Genomic DNA, 22,592 nt, shown 5'->3' with positions numbered 1-22,592 from the left:
CTCAGATTCCCACCAGACTTAGTGTTTAATTACCAGAGAAGTAAAAAAATGGTCAAATTATTTACCGATTAGCAAAGTCTTGGGTTTTAATTCTGCCCTATCTTAATGTTTTGATGTCTTGAAGAGATTTTAAGACGACCATTAAATCCTTTAAGGTGAGCAAAACATATTTATTGGAAAAATCATTATTTGGTGTTTTATGTTATCTTTGAGATTTTAAGTAAGGTCATTTAAGTCCAAGTGTTCTAGTGGGAAAACATAAACATTCAAAGTGTTAATGTTTAATAACGTCTTTTCGACACGAGAAATGTAACTCGCCTGTTTATTCTTCTTTGTATCGCAGGCATTCTCGGCAACTGAAGTTAGTTCAGCGAAAGACCGACTGAATCAGTTACAGGAACTTCAAACCCAAGTAGACAACACTTGGAGAGCCATGCGGTGGGTCATAGACGTGCTAACGTTCGCTAGAGATAAACAGACCAACGGTGGCGTTTTGTTGGGTCACATCTGGCTCGAAGATTCGGGGTCCCCTTCTCCACAGTCTTCCCCTCATCAGTCTCCGATTCAAGAACTCTTCAGATGTAAAAGGGAAAACTGCACACTGTACTCAGAAGATACAATAAGTGAACACTCTTTAAAGGTGACAACATCATCAAATTATTTAGCCCTACAGACCTCAGAATGTCATTATAAAGAGATTCGTCGAAGTGTGTCCACCTCTCACCTGCTGAAAAATAACCAAAGATGGAGGTTAGCTCCGAACAATTCGACGACCGCGGATTTTCCAAAGAATAACAGTATTAATCTAAGTACGAGCACCGTTGAACTAGAACCTGAAGAACCCAAACTCACAATAACTTCCAATCCCGGTTCGTTGCAAAGCGAAAATATGAATGAAGATGATGAAAGTGAACAGAAGCAAAAATGGTTAATCGATTGCACCGCGTTTGCCAGTAATGGTAGCATGCGTAGTAGTATAACTGACAGTATTAGGTCGTTATCATCTCATGAGACGGATGGTGCTGAGGTAGATGACGAAAGAGTAGAGACTCAATATTGCCAATACATCAGTCATGCAAGCGAAGACGAAACGTCGGACGGTGATTTCTTCAGCAGGCTGTCTTTGCCTTCTTCGTCATCCGGCTGCGATCCACAACCAGACATCTTGCGAATTTACACAGCATACAAAAGTGGTTTATACAGTGGCACAAGCGTAAAATTACATGTCTCACCGCATACCACCGCCAGAGAAATAGTCAACCTTGTAGTGAAGCAACTTAATATGGCCATCGTTCTGAAAGGTGTAAAAGGTCCTATTTATGGCACAGAACAACTAAAAGACTTTTGTCTTACTGCGTTACTTGACACAAAGGAGCGCTGTTTAAGCGATGAATTCAAACCACTCAGCCTACAGAATCCGTGGACCAGAGGAAAGCTCTTCGTTCGTTTAAAAAGTGACATTAAGGACATTTCGAAACAATAAGAACACAAACAAACTTTTCACAGCCCGTCAGTTATAGTTCTTAATATATCGATGTAATGTGTGTATATATATACGTGTGTGTGTTTGTGTCTGTGATTCATCATGCGTGTTCTAGCAATATTTTCATTCAAGTTAAACTTTAATTACCCCTCATTTGTCCACGTGCCTTTGTCGGATACAGTATCTAAGATATTTTCTTAAATGTTCTCTTGACATTTTACTTTCAATAACAGTAGTACGTATAAATAAACCTCGCATCATTAATTGGTTGTTTTAAGAAAAAAAAATGTACGCTATGAAAGATGTCTAGACTGGATTCTATGTGGAAAAGTACAATATATGCTTACACTTCAAGAATATATACATTTTTATGCCGCCAACCCACCCCCCACAAATCGAAATTTGTCGTGTACGCATTGATGCGTGTGTGTGTGTGAATATACTTATTTTTCTTATTTCACATGAATTTACGAGATTATATTTATTGCCTGTAGCCCTAACTTGAATATCATCACATTAGTATTGTGTGTTACCATATTTTTATACCACTTTCTTTGAAGGTTAAGTGTCACTTTAAGGTTATAGACGTTGTGTGTTTAAAACATTCTTGATATAACTTACTGTTGAACTCACTACGGAAATCTAAAATATTGTTAAAATAAGCGACTGTTTAACACACTACGGAAATATAAAACATTGTTGGAATAAGTGACTGTTTAACATACTTCGGAAACGTAAAATATTGTTAAAATAAGAGACTGTTGAAGGCACTTCGGAAATCTAAAATATTGTTAAAATAAGCGACTGTTTAATACACTACGTAAATATAAAACATCGTTGGAATAAGTGACTGTTTAACACACTACGGAAATCTAAAATATTGTTAAAATAAGTGACTGTTGAACACACTACGGAAATCTAAAATATTGTTAAAATAAGCGACTGTTTAACACACTACGGAAATCTAAAATATTGTTAAAATAAGTGACTGTTGAACACACTACGGGACTCTATTGTTAAAATAAGTAACTGTTGAACACACTACGGAAATCTAAAACATTGTTAGAATAAGCGACTGTTTAATACACTACGGAAATCTAAAATATTGTTAAAATAAGTACTACGGAAATCTAAAACATTGTTAGAATAACGGAAATCTAAAATATTGTTAAAATAAGTGACTGTTGAACACACTACGGAAATCTAAAATATTGTTAAAATAAGCGAGTGTTTAATACACTACGGAAATATAAAATATTGTTGGAATAAGCGACTGTTTAATACACTACGGAAATCTAAAATATTGTTAAAATAAGTGACTGTTGAACACTACGGAAATCTGTGTTTAATACACTACGGAAATATAAAATATTGTTGGAATAAGCGACTGTTTACATACTGTCTGTTATGTACATATCTATATATATATATATGATATATATACACTTATTCGAAAATGGCTTTCATAAACTGCCAGTTCGTAGTTTATATTGAAAAGTAGGGTTAGACGTTATTAATTACACTTCATTCGTCAGTATGAAATTCTTCTTTGTTAAAATATGCTAATCATGTTATACCAAATTTTGAATATTTGGAGGTTATTTAGGGTTCATTTGGATAAAAAATGTAGGTCTCCCTGTTCTCATCAGCCCCACCCCTAGAGTGGGTTGACGTTTAGTAGCCTTATGACACTCGTAGTACGTAATTTATAGATGTACATATTTAAGTGAAGGTTATTATAATTGTGTATTCTTACCAGACGATACGAGTTAAGTAAAACTACGTCAGCTACTGTACATAACGCTTTAGCAGCTGATGCATCTGTAATTGTCAAGTAATAAAACATGACACATGTATGCGTACTGTTTTTCGTGAACTTTTATATGTCAAGATGGCCAAGTTTGGAAGCATCATTAACAAAACTCCAATCCAAAATATTTCGAGTAGTTCAACGGTAATCAGTAAAATATGTGTACAATGTGTTAACTGCTAGCAGAGTTTTTAAAAGTTTTGTTAATTACAAAGCTACACAATGAGCTACCTGTTAAGCCTAAAGCTATAAAATTGGTCGTTTGTGAAGTCTAATGCTACACAGCTGTTTGTGAAGTTTTAAGTTACATAGTTGGCTGTTTGTGAAGTCTAAAGCTACACGATGGATTGTCTGTAAAGTCTGAAGCTGGTTATCTGTTAAGCAAGTCTTAAGGCTTATCCTGAGCTATTGGGAGGGTGAAACTAAAAAATTGAAAAGTTACCATTTGATTACATGGAATCAAACTTTAAAATGACCTTACCAGACTCCTTATACAGATATAAATACGAGGTCTGTTCAAAAAATACGCGGACTGACGTCATAAAACAAAATGTACTTCATTTAGAAGTTACAGGTCTGGGACCCCTTCAAAGTACTCCCCTCCCCAACGCACACACTTATCCCAACGGCGTTTCCACTTGTTGAAACAGTCCTGGTACGCTTCTTTTGTAATGTCCTCCAGCTCCTTCGTCGCATTTGCCTTAATCTCGGGAATCGTCTCAAATATTCTTCCTTTCAAGGGTCTTTTGAGTTTGGGGAACAAGAAAAAATCGCAAGGAGCAAGGTCAGGTGAGTAGAGGGAGTGGGGAAGAACAGTGATTGAGTGTTTGGCCAAAAACTCACGAGTTCTGAGGGCTGAATTTCGCAGCAACGTGGTGCATCTTCAATTTTTCGGTCAAAATCTCGTAACAAGATCCAACTGATATCCCACACTCTTCAGCAAGCTCCCTGACAGTCAGACGTCGATTTGCCCGCACCAGGGTGTTGATTTTGTCGACGTGTGGGTCGTCAGTTGACGTGGAAGGACGTCCAGGACGCTCATCATCTTCAATGGACTGTCGACCATCCTTAAAACGTTCATGCCACTTGAAACATGCCGTACGCTTCATAGCAACATCACCGTAAGCCGTGTTAAGCATAGCAAAAAGTTTCAGTCGCAGGTTTTCCAAGTTTAACACAAAATTTCACAGCAAGTCGTTGCTCCTTCAGGTCATTCATTCTGAAATCCACAAAACGAAAAAATCGCACTTCACTTAAAACCGCGTAGCTAATACACAAATGAAGATATCTGCAATCGGGAAATGTCGTCGTAATCAGCTGATCTGTGCGAACCTAGCGACACCAAACGGATTCCCTGGAACCAACTGGAGCTGCGCAATTCAAATAGTCCGCGTATTTTTGAACAGTCCTCGTATAATTTAGAAGGTTAGGGAGTAAAGTTTGGTAAATAAGTTTTGAAAATATTCCAAATTATAGATACTACGATGTACAGACCAGAAGGTAATGTATCTTTTACATTAACTGATAGGAATCTTATATAACTGTTGTTTAAGTATAGGAATTATGTTATTTATTCTCTGTTTCAAGCATTTCTTGGGAAAGGTAATTAAAAAAATAAACAAAAAATTTAAAAAGGAACACCTACAAAAACATCTTGTGAGTAAGGAATACAAAATACTGATATGGTTATTAAATATTTTTCATACCAAAACAAAATTCTAATTGAAACAGGATTCAACAAAACAAAATGCAGATGTAACGGCGTTTGTTTGTTTTCGAATTTCATAAAAGCCTCACGAAGACTATCTGCGCCAGCCATCCCTAATTTAGAAGTGTAAGACTAGAAAGAAGGCAGCTAGTCAACACCACCCACCGCCAACTCTTGGGCTACTCTTTTATCAAGAAATAGTGTGATTGATTCTAACATTATAATGCCCTTTCGGTTGAAATGGCAAACTTGTTTGGTGCGACGGAGATTCGAACCCGCGACTGTCAAATTACTAATCTAGCGCCCTAACCACCTAGCCATAGCGGATCACAACGGCGTATCTAATCATCTTCAAAGGTCCAGTCCATAATATCGGAAAGAGTGAGCTCATTGGTTCATATTAACCACTCAGATGCTTTCTACCATTGATGTTGAACCGTAACTGGCAGATATTTCACGAATAAAAAAATAATCATTCCCAGAAATTGTAAATAGATTTGTTTCTTATTACGTCATATCGTCAGCGTGTACGTGTCGATAAACAAAACTATACGTGTCGGTTTTGTGACTTCTTCAATACAAAACAGACATGAATCTTAATGTTTCTAAAACACAATGTGTTGACATTCTGGAGTTTTTTATTGTTCAATGGTACGTGGATAGTAATTATATGTTTGAAAATAAACCTTCAAAAACATATCTCATTATTTTGGTTAGTCTCAGTTGGCCAACTTACATTTTAACACTGCACCAATAAAACGATATTTTTCGTAATGTATTATGGAAAAGGTGGTTTGTTTTGAATTTCGCTTGAAGCAACTCGAGGGCTATCTGCGGTAGCCGTCCCTAATTTAGCTGTGTAAGGTCAGAGGGACGTCAGCTAGTCATCACTAACCACAGCCAACTCTTGGACTATTCTTTTACTAACGAATAGTGAGATTGATCGTTACATTATAACACCCTTACAGCTGAAAGAACGAACATGTTTGATGTGACAGGGATTCGAACTCACGACCCTCAGATTACGAGTCTAGTGACTTAACCACCGGGCCAGAGTGGAGGAGAAGACACGTTCATGGATTTCTTCCACTGGAACATTTTTCGAAGTAATCATACATATATTGTTGAAAGATAATTTGCCAGTAAATCTATACCAATCATACCATTCTTATGCGGTTTAGATTAGGAAGTTGGATGTTTTAGTTGACAAAACAAAATATCAAATTAAATTTAAAGATAAATTTCAAGCTGATTGCAACCTTCTTAATAATGATCAAAAATAGAAAGTCTAATACTAAAAAAATTATTTTATTTTTCGTAACTACTACAGTAAGACTTTAAATATTTCACAACCTCTCTGCTGTAATACTGTAAAATCAAATGATTTTTTTCAAGCGGAAACTATTTAGAAACTTTGTACTTGTTTACATATTTAATGTTTAAGTTTCTTTAATATTCATATGTGATCTGAGTATTATATTGTAACTACAAAAATGATGAAGATTGGTTGGACTCCATTAATAACTTTTGTTTGTAAGGAGATGTTGGAGCCAGTGAGGTTTGTTTAGCCACAGAGTCATGAAGACGTCTATTTCTACGATCAGTGATCAAGTGTGTGGCCCTCCTGTGGGAAGACAACCTCCTCAGTCCATATCATCGATAATACACCAGAGGACTTTTCCGTCAATTAATGTTTTTCTAAAAAAAGTAAATCCAACATCACCATTGACCCTATGACAGCAACACTCCTACAAAGGGATGAAATTCATGTTTAACCTCTCACCTTCAGACCTAACCTCTCTATGTTACACGTAGAGCTCAACTCCTAGTTTTCTGTAAACCACCCACTTCTAACTCACAACGTTTTGCTATTTTCCTTAGGAGCATCGACCAGTCGATTTCATCTGAAGATGTTCACTCAGTAATACGGCCTACACGCAGTACATCGCATCCAAATAGGACCACCGCTGAATATATACTAGCATACAGTTTTTCTACTTTTTTCTTCCATTTTAGAGCAGAAAAAACAATACGACGCCATTTACAATCTTTTCAGTCAAATCTCCAGCTCAATTAACATGAACCAGCAAATTTTCTATGATAACCATGTAAACACCTGCTGCCATCTTTCACATCACGCTTGGCAAGAAACGTTCACAAGTGAAAAGAAACTTCGAGGACATCTCAACACAAACTACACAACCCGAGGAGTAACCTCAACTTACAGAAAAGTTGACCCAAATCCCACAATTCAAGAAAGATTCATTGAAGGTTCAATACACACAGACTCAAGTTTCACTAGATCATGCTTCAACAGTCACTCATTCTTTCTAAACGTCGAATACCTAAATCAATACCAGTGTCTCTAAGAAAACCCAAACAGAAGAACAGCTCGTGTACGACTTTCGGAGATACCATCGCTCTATGTCCACGCACACACACACATTCACTCGATAAATACGTGAATGATGCCTAGTTCGACCAACATTTTCTGCTCCTGTGCTCATATAATTCCACTTGAAGATGGCTATATGTTTGAAGAAGCCTACAACCAGACTTCCATGATTTATCATCAACTTCTCACCAGCCTAGACAACTTTAAATGTTCAGTTATATCTAATGTTTGGCCTGGCATGGCCAAGCGCGTAAGGCGTACGACACGTAATCCGAGGGTCGCGGGTTCGTGCCCGCGTCGCGCCAAACATGCTCGCCCTCCCAGCCGTGGGGGCGTTATAAAGTGACGGTCAATCCCACTATTCGTTGGTAAAAGAGTAGCCCAAGAGTTAGCGGTGAGTGGTGATGACTAGCTGCCTTCCCTCTAGTCTTACACTGCTAAATTAGAGACGGCTGGGTGCAGTGGGCTAACAACCTACTAACTTAAATACTTGTTGAAGAATCCGCAAGCGATTGCGGCCCTATGTTCCTAGATGACATCTAATGGTGATAACTAACTAACTAACTATATCTAATGTGTATCAAACTTATGCCTTTCTTCCTTCCAGCTTCCTCCAAACACAGTCAGAACACTTCTATTCAGAATCTTGGACATGAAGTATATTCTGTTTTTTTCCCAGGGTACTCCTTCTTCCTCTAAATGGTAAAATTTTTATCTTGAGTATTTGGATTCTGTGAACCCGGTCCTGAAAAGGTGCTTTTCCGCCTCGAATTTAATGAGAAATTCAAATTAAGCACATTTTCAATCTAGTTTAATTTTATTTTTAAAATTTAATGTATACTTATGAACTTAGTCATGAAGTGCTATTTTCAAACATTACTTGACTTTATACGTCAATCCGAATGCTGCATAAGAATTAGTCAGTTTAGTTAGATAGTTTTTATCCGCCTCAGGTAGAAATAATTAATAAATAAATAGTTACAGTTCCATGCAGCTTGTAATATATTTCATTCCTCTGTAGGACCAACTCCTAATTTCGCAATCGTGGCTGAAAAGGAACATTGGTTTCTGAGTGCTCTTGGTTGTCTCTTACGCTCCTTTGGGACTTGTCAGATATTAAACCAAAATACATGCCAAATCAGCTAATGGGTTAGTTCTGTTTCTAATGCTCCACTCTCTGGTGGTAACGTTCCATTGGCTCAATGGTTTGTCTCAAATGCAAACCTTGATTTAAAATCCCAATCGAGTGTGAATTTGTATAACTTTTTAAATTACTAAAACATCATGTTTAGAGCATGATATTAGTGAAAAAAACAAATATGATAACATGATGGTTTATATTAACGAATCTAAATAGTTTTCTAAGAGCTGGTTCGGAAGACTGACCTCCCCACCAGTATTTTGACCCTCATGTAAATATTTTGCGTTCAAATCTCAGTCTAATCAATATTTTATTTTTTATTGCATTTATTTGTTGTATATTTATTATTATGCTCACGAACAAGCTGTTTGAATATTTGGAAAAATACAAATACAATTATACTTTAAATCAAGGATAATGTCACATTGTATACAAATATCAGTGACTGCATGTGCCAAAAACAACTTAAATATTTTTATACTCAGCAGATGGCGACAGAATACATTATTATTGCTGTGTCTGAAAATCAGTAACAGATTTTTGAAAAGTTAATTGAAAAATATCTAAGCATTTTTTATGAAATATTATATTTTCGTAAGTTTGATTTTCAACACCCAGTTCTTTGTTATCACAAGTAATAAATCACAAAATTAGGCACTTGACTACGTGGAAATATTTCTTCAAATAGCATTTGATTTTCTTCTGCTTGGTTCAGTCTGTAAGCCTTTATCCAGGGACGGTCTTAGTCATTTTGGAGACTGAGGCAGAATTCAATAAATGGTGCCCCATAATGGTAATAAAACTTAAAAGTAGATTTCAAAGCATATCATCGGGGATTCATTAATGTGTGAGGTCCGGAGCGTTTGCGCAAAAGGTAATACCGCCTATGTCTTTAACAAGAAGTAGATAGATTTGAAATACTAAAAAAACAAACATTCTTTATACACATATTGTTATTACAATATAATTACCGTAAAATCAAATGACAGTCGCAATTTTTTTTAACGGTAAAATTGCCTCAGTGGTTAAAACACGAATTGTAGAAGTCTCTCGATCATATATCAGTACGGTTGATATTTTAAATTGATAGTTGATAACATTGGGTATCAAACACTGGTTGTGGAAGTGGCTTGGTAGTCATAATACTCGAGTCTCGTGTGGAAGTCTCACGTTTAATCTCAGTCGAATGAGGATTTCATGTTAATTTTCTTTTACAAATTAAAATATTTAAGGTAAACCTTTTTAAATTCCGTTATAGATTAATTCAAGGATTTGGTATATTGGTAACACTCAATTTACTGGATGACATATCTGCTGCAACGAACCACTTACAATTGTACACCTTTAGCGCCATCTGTAACGTTTACTGTAAACTAAAATTCTGAACAAAACTAAAAATAGTTCAGAGTTGCACGAAAGAAAACAATGTTTAGCTTGGGAAAGAAAAAGTAAATAAGAGACACAACAGAATGAAGAAAGCTTAGGAAAAATTAGCTGAATCAGATGGCGAAATAATTACACGTGAAATGAAAGTCCTGATGAAACAAAGTGAAGAAGACGAATTGATGCTAAAATACATTCTTACAGGTTCTGGCTTCTCCATGACTTCCACGAGTGTTAAATGGGCAAGTCGGATAGTACGAACAAATACCAGTGTCTCTCTATGTGAAACACAAAATGCCTTTACAAACAAACAGATGGCGAAAACCATTTTATTTTTTGTATTTTTCACCTTCAGTAAGGGTGTTCAAAAATTATAATATGTTATAAGCATTTCTACGAGATATTATATCTTTATTGATTTACCTTTGAATGCCTGTTTTAAGGCCTTTGATTGGTCGTACAACAAAAGTATTTAACTGTATGCTGAAAAACACTGTTCGTTTCAACTTTTATTATAGTTACTAAAGGTTGTTGCTGGTACTATATTATAGTTAATAAAGTTTGTTGTTGGTGCTATATTGTATTTATAAAGGTTGTTGCTGGTACTATACTGTATTTATAAAGGTTGTTGCTGGTACTATATTGTATTTATAAATGTTGTTGTTGGTACTATATTGTATTCATAAAGGTTGTTGCTGGTACTATACTGTATTTATAATGGTTGTTGCTGGTACTATACTGTATTTACAAATGTTGTTTCTGGTACTATACTGTATTTACAAAGGTTGTTGCTGGTACTATATTGTATTTATAAAGGTTGTTGCTGGTACTATATTGTATTTATAAATGCTGTTGCTGGTACTATATTGTATTTATAAAGGTTGTTGCTGGTACTATACTGTATTTATAAAGGTTGTTGCTGGTACTATACTGTATTTACAAAGGTTGTTGCTGGTACTATATTGTATTCATAAAGGTTGTTGCTGGTACTATACTGTATTTATAAAGGTTGTTGCTGGTACTATACTGTATTTACAAAGGTTGTTGCTGGTACTATACTGTATTTACAAAGGTTGTTGCTGGTATTATATTGTATTTATAAAGGTTGTTGCTGGTACTATATTGTATTTATAAAGGTTGTTGCTGGTACTATATTGTATTTATAAATGCTGTTGCTGGTACTATATTGTATTTACAAAGGTTGTTGCTGGTACTATACTCTATTTACAAAGGTTGTTGCTGGTACTATATTGTATTTACAAAGGTTGTTGCTGGTACTATATTGTATTTATAAATGCTGTTGCTGGTACTATATTGTATTTACAAAGGTTGTTGCTGGTACTATACTCTATTTACAAAGGTTGTTGCTGGTACTATATTGTATTTACAAAGGTTGTTGCTGGTACTATATTGTATTTATAAAGGTTGTTGCTGGTACTATATTGTATTTATAAAGGTTGTTGCTGGTACTATATTGTATTTACAAAAATGAATTATCAAGTATTGAAAACGAGAAATGGCAATTCCAATCTTCATAATTCATTTTAAACATAAAATATTCAATAATGTGCAGATTTCTAAAATTATTCATCAATGTATAACAAATAATATTTTTCTTGTAAAAACTTATAGCCTACTGCCAGTTATAAATACGAAGTTCCAATTGGTTTATGACTATATAATTATAACAGTTTTCTAGATAATTTAAATGTAGATGAATATAATAACTTGTCTTGTGAGTGTGAAAATAGTTTATTTATTGATAGTTTTCATAAACATATTATTACTGGTAATTTAGATAATATAAAAGATAAAATATTACATGAAATACTCAAAATAGTATCTAAATACAGAATAGCCACAAAATGTAATAATAATAATATTATGGAATACATTGAAAAACAATAATGATAAATATATTTTAAAACTTAACTATATTACATCGTATTCAATCTGATGGTTTTTGGAATAGAGATTGTAAATACTTAAAAAAATGAAAATAAAATTATCTCATATAAATTAAAGAAATATGATACAGATTTATTGTTTGATCAGTTACAAATATAAAATTCAGGAATTGGAAGAAAACTATGTTATAGTTCCCATTGATAAGGCAAACTGTAACATTGGTATCGTTTGTAAAATGTTTCATGCATTAATTATGATAAAAGAAATCAATCCAAAGATACAGTAATTAATAATTTCATTAAAGCTTATAATAAATTTTATTCTAAACAAAATTATTATATAGATTTACCGTTTCTTTATGCTATTCCCAAACTGCATAAACCTTCAATTAAATTTAGGTTTATTTCCAATTAAATAAGAACAGTTATCAAACAACCGGCTATATTATTAAATAAATTACTTAATATTTTGCTCGGTAAAATAAAAAATGTAAATATTAATAATAAAAACATACTTTTTGAGACGTTGTGGGTTTGGGCATCCCCATATCGGTTTGCTAATTTCTATATCTAGTGCTACTGTTTTATTTCTTAAGTGAGACTAGCGAATGAAGGTTAAGACTGATATACGGTGTATCCCCATCGCAATGTGGGTCCTATTTCCTCAGTCACCTCCAAAACCTAGGGTACATTTTATAATCACACATTGAAGATTGTACCTTGGGAACTGTTTAATTTGCGCAGCGTTTTTTAGTTTATTTTTGTTTCGGCTTGTCTTTAAGTTATATATATATATATGTGTGTGTGTGCGTGCGTGTGTGTAACAAATGGACTGTTGGCAAGTATTGTCATATGTCAATATATATGTGTGTATGTAACAAATAAACTGTCACCAACTGTTGTCGTGCGTCAATATACATACATATATACAAAAAACAAACGGAGTAGTGGCAAGTGTTGTCATATGTTGCTGACAATAATAACTGGTTTGTTAGCATGTGTTGTCATATGTTGCTGACAATAATAACTGGTTTGTTAGCATGTGTTGTCATATGTCAATAAAACAAATGGGCTGTTTGCCAGTGTTGTCATATGCTGCTGATAATAATAACTGGTTTGTTAGCAAGTGTTGTGATATGTTGCTGATAATAATAACTAGTTTGTTAGCAAGTGTTGTGATATGTTGCTGATAATAATAACTGGTTTGTTAGCATATGTTGACATATGTTGCTGATAATAATATCTGGGCTGTTAGCAAGTGTAGTCAAATGTTGCTGATAATAATAACTGGTTTGTTAGCAAGTGTTGTCATATGTTGCTGATAATAATAACTGGACTGTTAGCAAGTGTTGTTATATGTTGCTGATAATAATAACTGGTTTGTTAGCAAGTGTAGTCATATGTTGCTGATAATAATAACTGGACTGTTAGCAAGTGTTGTCATATGTTGCTGATCATAATAAATGGATTGTTAGCAAGTGTTGTCATATGTTAATATATATATATATGTAACAAATGGACTGTCAGCATGTGTTGTCGTGTGTCAATATATATGTATAACAAATGGACTGTTGGCAAGTGTATCATATGTCAATATATATGTGTGTATGTAACAAATGGAGTCAGCAAGTGTTCTCGTATGTCAATATACATACGTACAAAAACAAACGGACTGGTGGCAAGTGTTATCATATGCTACTGATAATAATAACTGGATGGTTAGCAAGTGTTGTCGTATGTTACTGATAATAATAAATGGACTGGTAGCAAGAGTTGTAATATGTTACTGACAATAATAACTGGACTGGTAACAAGTGTTGTCACATGTTATTGATAAAAATAACTGGACTGTCACCAAGCGTTGTCACATGTTACTAATAATAATAACTGGAAAGTTAGTAAATGTTGTCATCTGCTGTTGTCGTTATATTACCACAAGAGCAAATAAAGCGCCATCTATTAATATCGACGTAATTATAAAATTGAAAAGGAGCGAGCCACTATTGTGTCTACAATAAATTCATATTTAATAATTTGCTTCTGAAGTTCGAACAAAGTTTCCCTTTTTTAATTTTGGACCAAGAGTGTTAGATTTATAATCCACTACACACTCCAGGTGCAAAACGCATTTTTGTCGTAGTGAGACGCAAACCACTGAACTTCACAATTAAAGAAAGGCACTTCAAAATTGACCATGTCTAGCATAAATTTGATAATTACATAGTAAATTTTAATTTTATTTCCTTTAAAAGTTTGTGTTCATTAACACAATAGTTGAGGCTCTGTAGTGGATGCATTACATAGAAACATTAACTTTAATTAAATCAATTTCGTTATGCATTTATTAATATTGTACGTTGTTGATTATATTCTTGTTACAAACAGTGCCTTGATGAAACAAATAGAGAATTTATTTGTTGATATTATTTATTTTGAAGCAAAATATAAGGTTTTCTTTAATTCGATAAGAAATAGGAACATTTTGGTTTAAATCATTCATAATATTAGAAAAACACGTAAATGCAAGAAGTATTGATACGAAATAATAAAAACCCTATAACCCGATCGCTTTCGAAAGAAGGACCTTTTTTCTTTCTTCTTATACGGGTTATACGGGTTATATCGTTTTGAGTTTGATGAGTGATTTTCAAACTTTACAAAACCATGAATTTTCTTATTTCGTTTCTTCTTTCTTAATACATTCTTAACGTGTAGCCTAAATGAAAGCGACCAAGTGTATAACAGGATTATTAATATAAAATTTCTCGCAATGAAATAACCTGAGAAAGAAATCGTTTTAACTACATTTGTTATACACACAGGTAAAGCTATATACGTACATATATATTATTTTAATTTTTTGCTTTTGTATATAACTGTGAAAAAATCCCAAATAACAACTAACTCGTGATTTTAAAAACGCATTTTGTCCATAACAGGTTAACACTCAATAACTTTTTTAAAAAAGATAGAAAAAAGATAAAATCTTAATTACCTGTTACCATTTTGGGGAATTCCTGATGAAATTTAGGGGTACCTTAGGATTCTATGAAACACCACTTGAAAAACACTAGTTTAGATGTATTGTTATTCATTGATCATTAATACCCATAAAACTAAATTTTAAAGATTCTGACAGTACAATATTAAGTAAAACTTATAACGTGAAACTATAAAAACTAAGAAAGGCTTACTTCAATAGTCTATTTTCTCTGCTTCTTTTGAGCTGATTAAGCGCAAATATAATATGTTTTTTATCACTAAGAACTTCTATAATTAGGTTTAGATAACTAGTAAATTTTATCTTAAAATTTCCCAAAATTTCATTGGGTAATGGTTTCTAAAATATTTCGAAGTAAATGATATATATAAAGCCTTATTTTGAAGAAAATTGTTCCAAAACTATTAGGACTAATTTTTCAGTCTATATTTTCGCGATTTTTTTTGTAATGCGTCTTTAGATTCTACCTTTATACAACTATTACACGGAGCCACTGTCGAGCAGACGATAAAAAAACTAAATTGAGATAATTAAATATCAAAGTTGATCGTTGGTTATAAAATAGACACTAAATACAAGTTTTATAGGTAAGGAGTTTTACTTCATACAATGTTATCATTAGTATTTTAATCTAGGCTATTAGTATTTTATATCTGCATTGACCTAAGTTTAATTTTAACTTAAGATAACCATACTATAGTGTTTAAAAACTCGTCTAGGCCTACACGGCCGAGCATTATTCTATTCAACAACTTTCAAAAAGTTTTGTCTGATTTAAATCTGATTACATATCACGTACATAATTGTAATTGTGCCAAATGTAATTGGAACGACAAATTAATCTATTTTAGGCGAAAACTGTATCCTGAAATACATAGGTATGAAATTCTCAAAAAGATAAACGGTACTTAGCTAGGTAAAGTGGACCTGTTTTAGAAAAATAAAAAAATCTACGTGTAAACGTAAGAAAAACAAAAAAAAACCGAAAGAGTAGCTCAAATAAGTTCCAGTATCAGTACCGGTGAGTATCGTCAGAATCTAACCGTAAGATATAGGCCTAAGTCCAAGCTGTTATGGAAATGATTAGAGTATAGATACGGGATGTGAATGTGACGACAGTCATATGATTAAAAAGTTCCTACATTTTATAATATTTACACGGTGGTTGTAAACAAATACAACATCTAACTTTGAAACCATTTAATAGTTTGGCGCTATTATTCGCAAGACTCTCTAGGATAAAATGGGTCGAAATTATTCTTATTAATGTCATTTGGTATTAACGGATACGTGCTTTAGGCTTAGGCCTTAGGAAAGCACGTCTATCATTCATATGGGTTGCGAAACCTATAATGAGTTTGGAGATAGTCAGAGTCTTAGCGAAATTCAAACTGTGAAATTAATTACCTTAGATTCTAAGATGGTTGATGCAAACAACAAATAAAATAACTGAAAATGAAAAAGAATGCAACCAGATACTTGAACAATTTGAAGATGCTACATTTTACTTTTTCTGTAAAGGCATGAAAATAAAATGTTTTGAAAGTTTATAAACCCTTTCATTCCTTAATCACCACTTCTAATCTTGGTGTAATATTAAATTTCTTTTTTAGGCCTAATAATATATTACTATCTCGTTGAGACTAAATTTCAAACTGAAGTAATTACGTTTTTAGTTTAATTATTTAATTTATTAATACTCTGTCCTAACAATCTACCAAAGAGTTAATTTATGTTGTTAGCCCACTTGTTAGATAAGTATAATTTTTAGATATTAACCTTATGTTTAATAGTTAATCTATCTCATCTGATCCGTAGTCATGAAAGTCTTAGACCTAATTCAGCCTAACAGAAAACTTACTTCATTTTATTCAGAGCTAACATAGTTCTTTTATTATACTCCATTCTATTTACAGAAAAAAAAGTCATACTTTGTTGCAGTTAAAATTAATAATTTCAATCACCTAAGAGTAATTATTAATCGGTAACTTTTTATTTTGTTACAAATATATACTTTGTTTTTATCCTACATTTCGACTACTGTTATACACGTCTATATTGGTGGAACTTTTGACAAGGACTGGTTTTTGTGTTGGTGGCGGACTAGATTATATCCAGAGTTTTTTGTGACGGAAGTCTTTGTGCTGTCCACTGGATTGAATAACTAGTTTTCGGTGATATCAGATCGCCACAACCTTACCGTGAGTAGTTACAATGTAAAATAGTTTTCAATTACACTTTCTTTTTTTTACAAGCCAGTTCAGTATATATGGCACCTGATAAGACCAGCACGAATCTTCATACATACTGCTGTTTCACTAGGGGGCAAGTCGATAAAAAGATCTCTTTGTCAACAAAACTAGACAATACAGTTTGGTCTAGTTTTCTTGCTGGTGTGAAGGAAAATTACACATTGAAATCGCTATTATATAATTTTAGTGTTTTTGGATGCGTATTTCAGTTTGAAATACAGTACAATTTGATCTAGTTTTGTCGCTGATGTGAGGGAAAATTTCACATTGAAATCGATATTATATTTTTTAGTGTTTTTGGATGTATATTTCAGTGTGAAATGCAGTACAATTTGATCTAGTTTTGTCGCTAATGTGAAGGAAAATTTAGTGTTTTTGAATGTGTATTTTAATGTGCAATTTTTATTTATGCCATATACAAAATTATACGAAATTATATTGTCTAGTTTTTGTTGACAAGGGCATTTCAAGGTTCTTGTATCGAGTTACATGTAAAGACTGTAGTGATTCGTATAGTGGAAAAACCAAATTACAAGATTTAAAAAGGCTTAAATGCCTCTTCTCTTATGTTTCGGGCCTGGCATGGCCAAGCGCGTAAGGTGTGCGACTCGTAATTCGCGGGTTCGCGCCCGCGTCGTGCTAAACATGCTCGCCCTCCCAGTCGTGGGGGTGTATAATGTTACGGTCAATCCCACTATTCGTTGGTAAAAGAGTAGCCCATGAGTTGGCGGTGGGTGGTGATGACTAGCTGCCTTCCCTCTAGTCTTACACTGCTAAATTAGGGATGGCTAGCACAGATAGCCCTCGAGTAGCTTTGTGCGAAATTAAAAAAAACAAACAAACTCTTATGTTTCATAATATGATTCCTTGGTCTTTTCGGAAATAAAAATCAAAGTCAGAGAAAATAATTTGAATAGAAGAAAGAATCTCTTTTAATCAAAAACCAACTATCAAACAGTAGTCAGGTGTAAAATTATATTCATTTTAATTATTTCTTCTATTCAATACTCTTTTTTTTTTATTTGTCTTAACACTGCTGCCCAGCGATGTGGTATCTATGTTATGTTGATGGTATTATATGTAACAGTTTTGTTTAATCATTCGACTGTGTCCATCTGACGATAAGTAAAGTTAGCGAAACGTAGTGGTTGTTTTTTACATTAAAAAGGTGTTAAAAACACATTAATTTTACTTTTTGTTTTTATTGTCTAAAATATTTGACAAAAATGTATGGCTTATGGCATATGATAAATCATTCATTTGGTATTCTGCGCTAACAATGTCATAAAAATATTATAGCATCTATAATTACTCATTAATAAGTTAGCACACAGGACCTTTTACAAAATGTGTAACGTTTTCGAACTAGACCCAAAACTCGAGCGCTTTCGAATAGTTAAAATATGGCTGTTCTCTTCTGTAAAAGTTTCAGGTATGGTTTGAAAACATAGCATCCATAGCAATAATCCATTCAGTGCATGCCGTAAACTTTTTTTTATATTTGTGGCTAAACTCCTAATTTTACTTTTATAAGTTTTCAATGGAAATAAAACAAATAATAGAAATACGTTTGGCTAAAATTAATAATGTATCGTACCACACTGTATTTTCAAACTGTTTTGAATGATGTCCATAAGAAACATATAATATAAACGTACAATCTTGTATCTCACAACCATGTAATAATTTAAATATTTTTTCTATAGTTTTTTTTTTCTATAACCCAAGAAATATGGCTTTTGAAGACCAAGTGGTGGAAGAAGAGATTCTTGATGAAACTGAGGTATACATGAACTAAACTTTTACGTTTCATCCTATCTTTACGACTGACATACCTTTACTTAGAGTAAATCAATATATAACCATCTAGCAACTTGGTTAACAACATCAGATACATTTTAAACCAAGTTTCAAATTATGACAAAAATACTGTTTTCTATTACTTCTACTATAATTAAATTGCATATGTTATATTTTGATGAGATAACTTAGCTCACAAAATCCGTGGCTTTGAAACTAATTTGCTCATCTAATTTGTAAGACTTCATTCAAGACTAGGTAGTGAAATTAATGTTTATATTTTGATAGGAATCATTTTTCCAAGATGTTGATATTCTACAGAACCATGGGATAGTAAGTATGTATTTTTATAGTTTATATTTTGTTCTGGTATAAAATTAAGCACGACTACATTTACACGTTCTACTTAAACAAGGTTTGTCGGCCTTGTTACGATAAATGTAGAAATTATGCCATAAACTGTCTATTAAATGATGGTAATATAAATTCATGATTGTTTGAAACTTGAGGACTTTGTAACCATAAAGTTTAGGTTTCGAGCCCGACCTCGTAGCTAGTGTATTTTTCTGCTTTGAACTAAAATAAAATACATTGAAGACACAGCATGTGCACACAGGTGGCGAATATATTGGTTTGTTTTGAATTTCGCGCAAAGCTACACGAGGGCTATCTGCGCTAGCCATCCCTAATTTAGCAGTGTAAGACTAGAGGAAAGGAAGTTAGTCATCATCACCCATCGCCAACGTCTGGGCTACTCTTCTACCTACAAATAATTGAATTGATCGATACCCACAATGGATAGAGCACAGATAGCCCTTTGTGTAGCTTTGTGCTGGATAACAAACAAATAAAGTAAATGTTAAGTATCAGGTTTTTAGGTTTAGATCCAATAAAACAGCACTTTAAACGTTTCTTACAGTTTTCTCCTTGGTGTAATAACACACCTACTGATTCATCATTAGCTTTTAGCCTTAGGTGGAGCTATCCATGCGATAACACAAAGTATTCCCAACAATATCAACTATGATTGCGTTATAACAGTGACAGTCAGTCCCTTAAAATAGATCGTAGGTAGCAGAGTGCTGTTCACCGGGTGATTTCTCTCTAGTCAGTATTTCAAAGTTATGGACGGTGTCAGACAGATATGTTAGTTATGGCATACAAATTATCACATTACTCTAAAGTTTTCACTATGACACTATAATCTTTTATAATATACTTGTTGTCAACTATTGTTCTATGTTGTTATTCAATATTATTGAAGCATTACTTAAATAACTGAATACATGTGTCCTTTCTAGAATGTGGTGGATATCAAAAAACTGAAATCAACTGGAATTTGCACTATTAAGGTAGGGATAGCAGGATCCATCCATACAACAGGACCTGTAAACCAAAGGACTTTAGTCGTAAAGAAGTGGACTCAAACAAACATTGTCCTCTTTAGATCTTATAATACGTTGTATATTAATTTGTATTGTTGGTATCTTAAAGAAGTTTAGTTAATTCGTTTGGTAAAATTAACCTTGTGTTAAACTTTGAACTTCAATCAGTTTCTTCTGTTCATATAGTAAATTATTTCTGAAATGTAATTATTGTTTACTTTATTTTTTATTAAACACGTACCCTTCATCACGAAACCTTTGATTTATTCAAAGAAATCGAAATTACTGTATGTAATCATATTGCAGATATAAAACATTATTTGTTACTTTGTGCATATTGTATACAAGTGTTATTAATACTTTCTCACTGGTTTTTAACAGCTTAAAATATGTTTAGTTCCAGTCCATTCTTTAGATTATTTAATTAAGCCTTGTTTCCTCACTAGAAAGTTCAGTATTACCTAATTTCTTTCAAGGGTATTCTAATGAGTACCAAGAAAAGACTTTGTGCAATTAAAGGATTGTCAGAGGCCAAGGTAGAGAAAATCAAAGAGGTTGCATCCAAACTTGGGGTAAATTGTTAAATTTATTCGCTAAACGTAAACTTGTGATTTATCGGGAATATTTTAAAAATATACTACAATTATTTGTTGTACTAAATGATAAATAATATTTCAAGATTGTCTTCTTTAAAAATGTGGTAAAGGTTATAACGAAATATTCAGAAAAGAAACTATTAGCATTAAAATTATTTTAATGCTAATAATACACAACCAGATATCATATGTATGCTGATGTAATAAAGGTAAAAGAACGCTAAAACGTCAGTGACAGTTATAAATAGTTCAATATTTTAGAATAATCCAATAAACAATATCTTATTTCAAAAATACACATATCTAGATGTGATTTTTTCCTAATAATTGAATAAGTTGAGTTTTGTGAAACGTCAAACGGAATGTGTTTCGATTATCATATATTTTTGTTCGTTCTATTAGAAGTTATCCACACTATAAGTATAAGACGTGACAATGCTAGTCAGTGTAAGATTCAGAATATTTAAGACAATTTACGAAGGAAGCATATTTAACTATTCATCTAAACATGAGACCAAATTACTAATAAGGTCGTGGTGATAATCTAACTGATTGACCTTCCTTTCGTTTTTAGGAACCTAACTTTTTGACAGCTTTTGAAGTGTGTGAGAAACGAAAACAAGTATTTAAAATTACTACAGGAAGTCAGGAATTCGAGTAAGTAAAGAATATATTTGACCACAGGATGAACTGCATCAACGTGTCTTTCAATAATGTACACTCTGAGTTATTCTTGGTGTTTTTGTAAACAGTATATTTTTCCATATATTTTTTAAAGTAGGTAAATTCATGACCAGAAGGATAGTACGATTAACTTATAGTCCGAGAGTTGGAGGTATGAATCCCTCATCCCACTAAACACGCTCGTCCTATGAGTCTTGGTGGCGTTTACAAAGTAACAGTCAATCCCACTATTTGTTAGTAAAAGAGTAGCCCAAGAGCTTACTTTAGATGGTAATGAATAGGCGCCTTTCCTCTAGTCTTACACTGCTAAATTAGGGAGGGCTAGCACGGACAGCCCGCGTGTAGCTTTGCATGAGATTTAAAACAAATCAAATCCATAATAACATAACATCATGTTTAGGGCTAACAGGGAACCTATTGTTCCATCTCGCTGTCCCCTCCTTTAAGCCAAACTAAAATTATTACATAAATAAATTAAAATAACCAGAAAGTTAGCCCCTATCACTCAAATTTACTGTCTCCACAACATCCGAAGACAACCTATTCAATCGGCCAAGCACCCTATTTGAAAAGTAAAATTGTCTTAACTAAAGATGGCTTCTACCTTGCCTAAATCTATATTTGTGACCCCTAGTTCTGTAATTCTCTCTGTAAAGCATGAAGCCAATTTTAAGAATTGTAGTCTCTCTTCATATAACAACCCCTCTATCCCAGACACCATTTTAGTAACCCTCTTCTGATTCCTTTCCAACAATTCAATGTCTTTCGTGGAATAAGGAGCCAACACTTAACACAATACTTCAAATGCGGCATAACCAGTGATCTATACAATAAAAGTATAATCTCTTTAGGCTTGTATTCAGTACATATATAGGTACAACCTGAAATCCTATTTGCCCTACTACTACTAGCAAGTACAAAATGCTTGGATGGCTTAAGATACTAATCAACAATTACACCAACATCCTTTTATTTCGTGACGTGATTAAGGTTATTACCATCCAAATTATATTCATAAAACAAATTATGATAACCCACACGCAATAT

At 33.3% G+C, this 22,592-nt stretch overlaps 1 protein-coding gene and 1 pseudogene across 2 annotated transcripts in view; both read left to right on the top strand.

Moving 5' to 3' along the window:
• The window catches only part of LOC143236549 (ankyrin repeat and fibronectin type-III domain-containing protein 1-like), a 319,259-nt pseudogene extending 316,698 nt beyond the window's left edge, over positions 1-2,561 (top strand). The window contains exon 24 of the transcript XR_013019582.1: positions 344-2,561. The product of XR_013019582.1 is annotated as an ankyrin repeat and fibronectin type-III domain-containing protein 1-like (transcript). The remainder of the gene's footprint in view (positions 1-343) is intronic.
• A 16,251-nt stretch (positions 2,562-18,812) lies between these two features.
• Positions 18,813-22,592, top strand: part of LOC143238164 (meiotic recombination protein DMC1/LIM15 homolog) — a 29,715-nt gene continuing 25,935 nt past the window's right edge. The window contains exons 1-5 of the mRNA XM_076478151.1: positions 18,813-18,863; positions 19,169-19,213; positions 20,182-20,232; positions 20,742-20,837; positions 21,436-21,518. Of these exons, the coding sequence (XP_076334266.1) occupies positions 18,813-18,863; positions 19,169-19,213; positions 20,182-20,232; positions 20,742-20,837; positions 21,436-21,518 (326 nt within the window). The remainder of the gene's footprint in view (positions 18,864-19,168; positions 19,214-20,181; positions 20,233-20,741; positions 20,838-21,435; positions 21,519-22,592) is intronic.

This window comes from Tachypleus tridentatus, chromosome 13 (genome assembly GCF_004210375.1).
Source record: "Tachypleus tridentatus isolate NWPU-2018 chromosome 13, ASM421037v1, whole genome shotgun sequence".
Lineage (NCBI taxonomy): Eukaryota > Metazoa > Arthropoda > Merostomata > Xiphosura > Limulidae > Tachypleus > Tachypleus tridentatus.
This window is presented reverse-complemented; position numbering and strand designations above follow the sequence as displayed.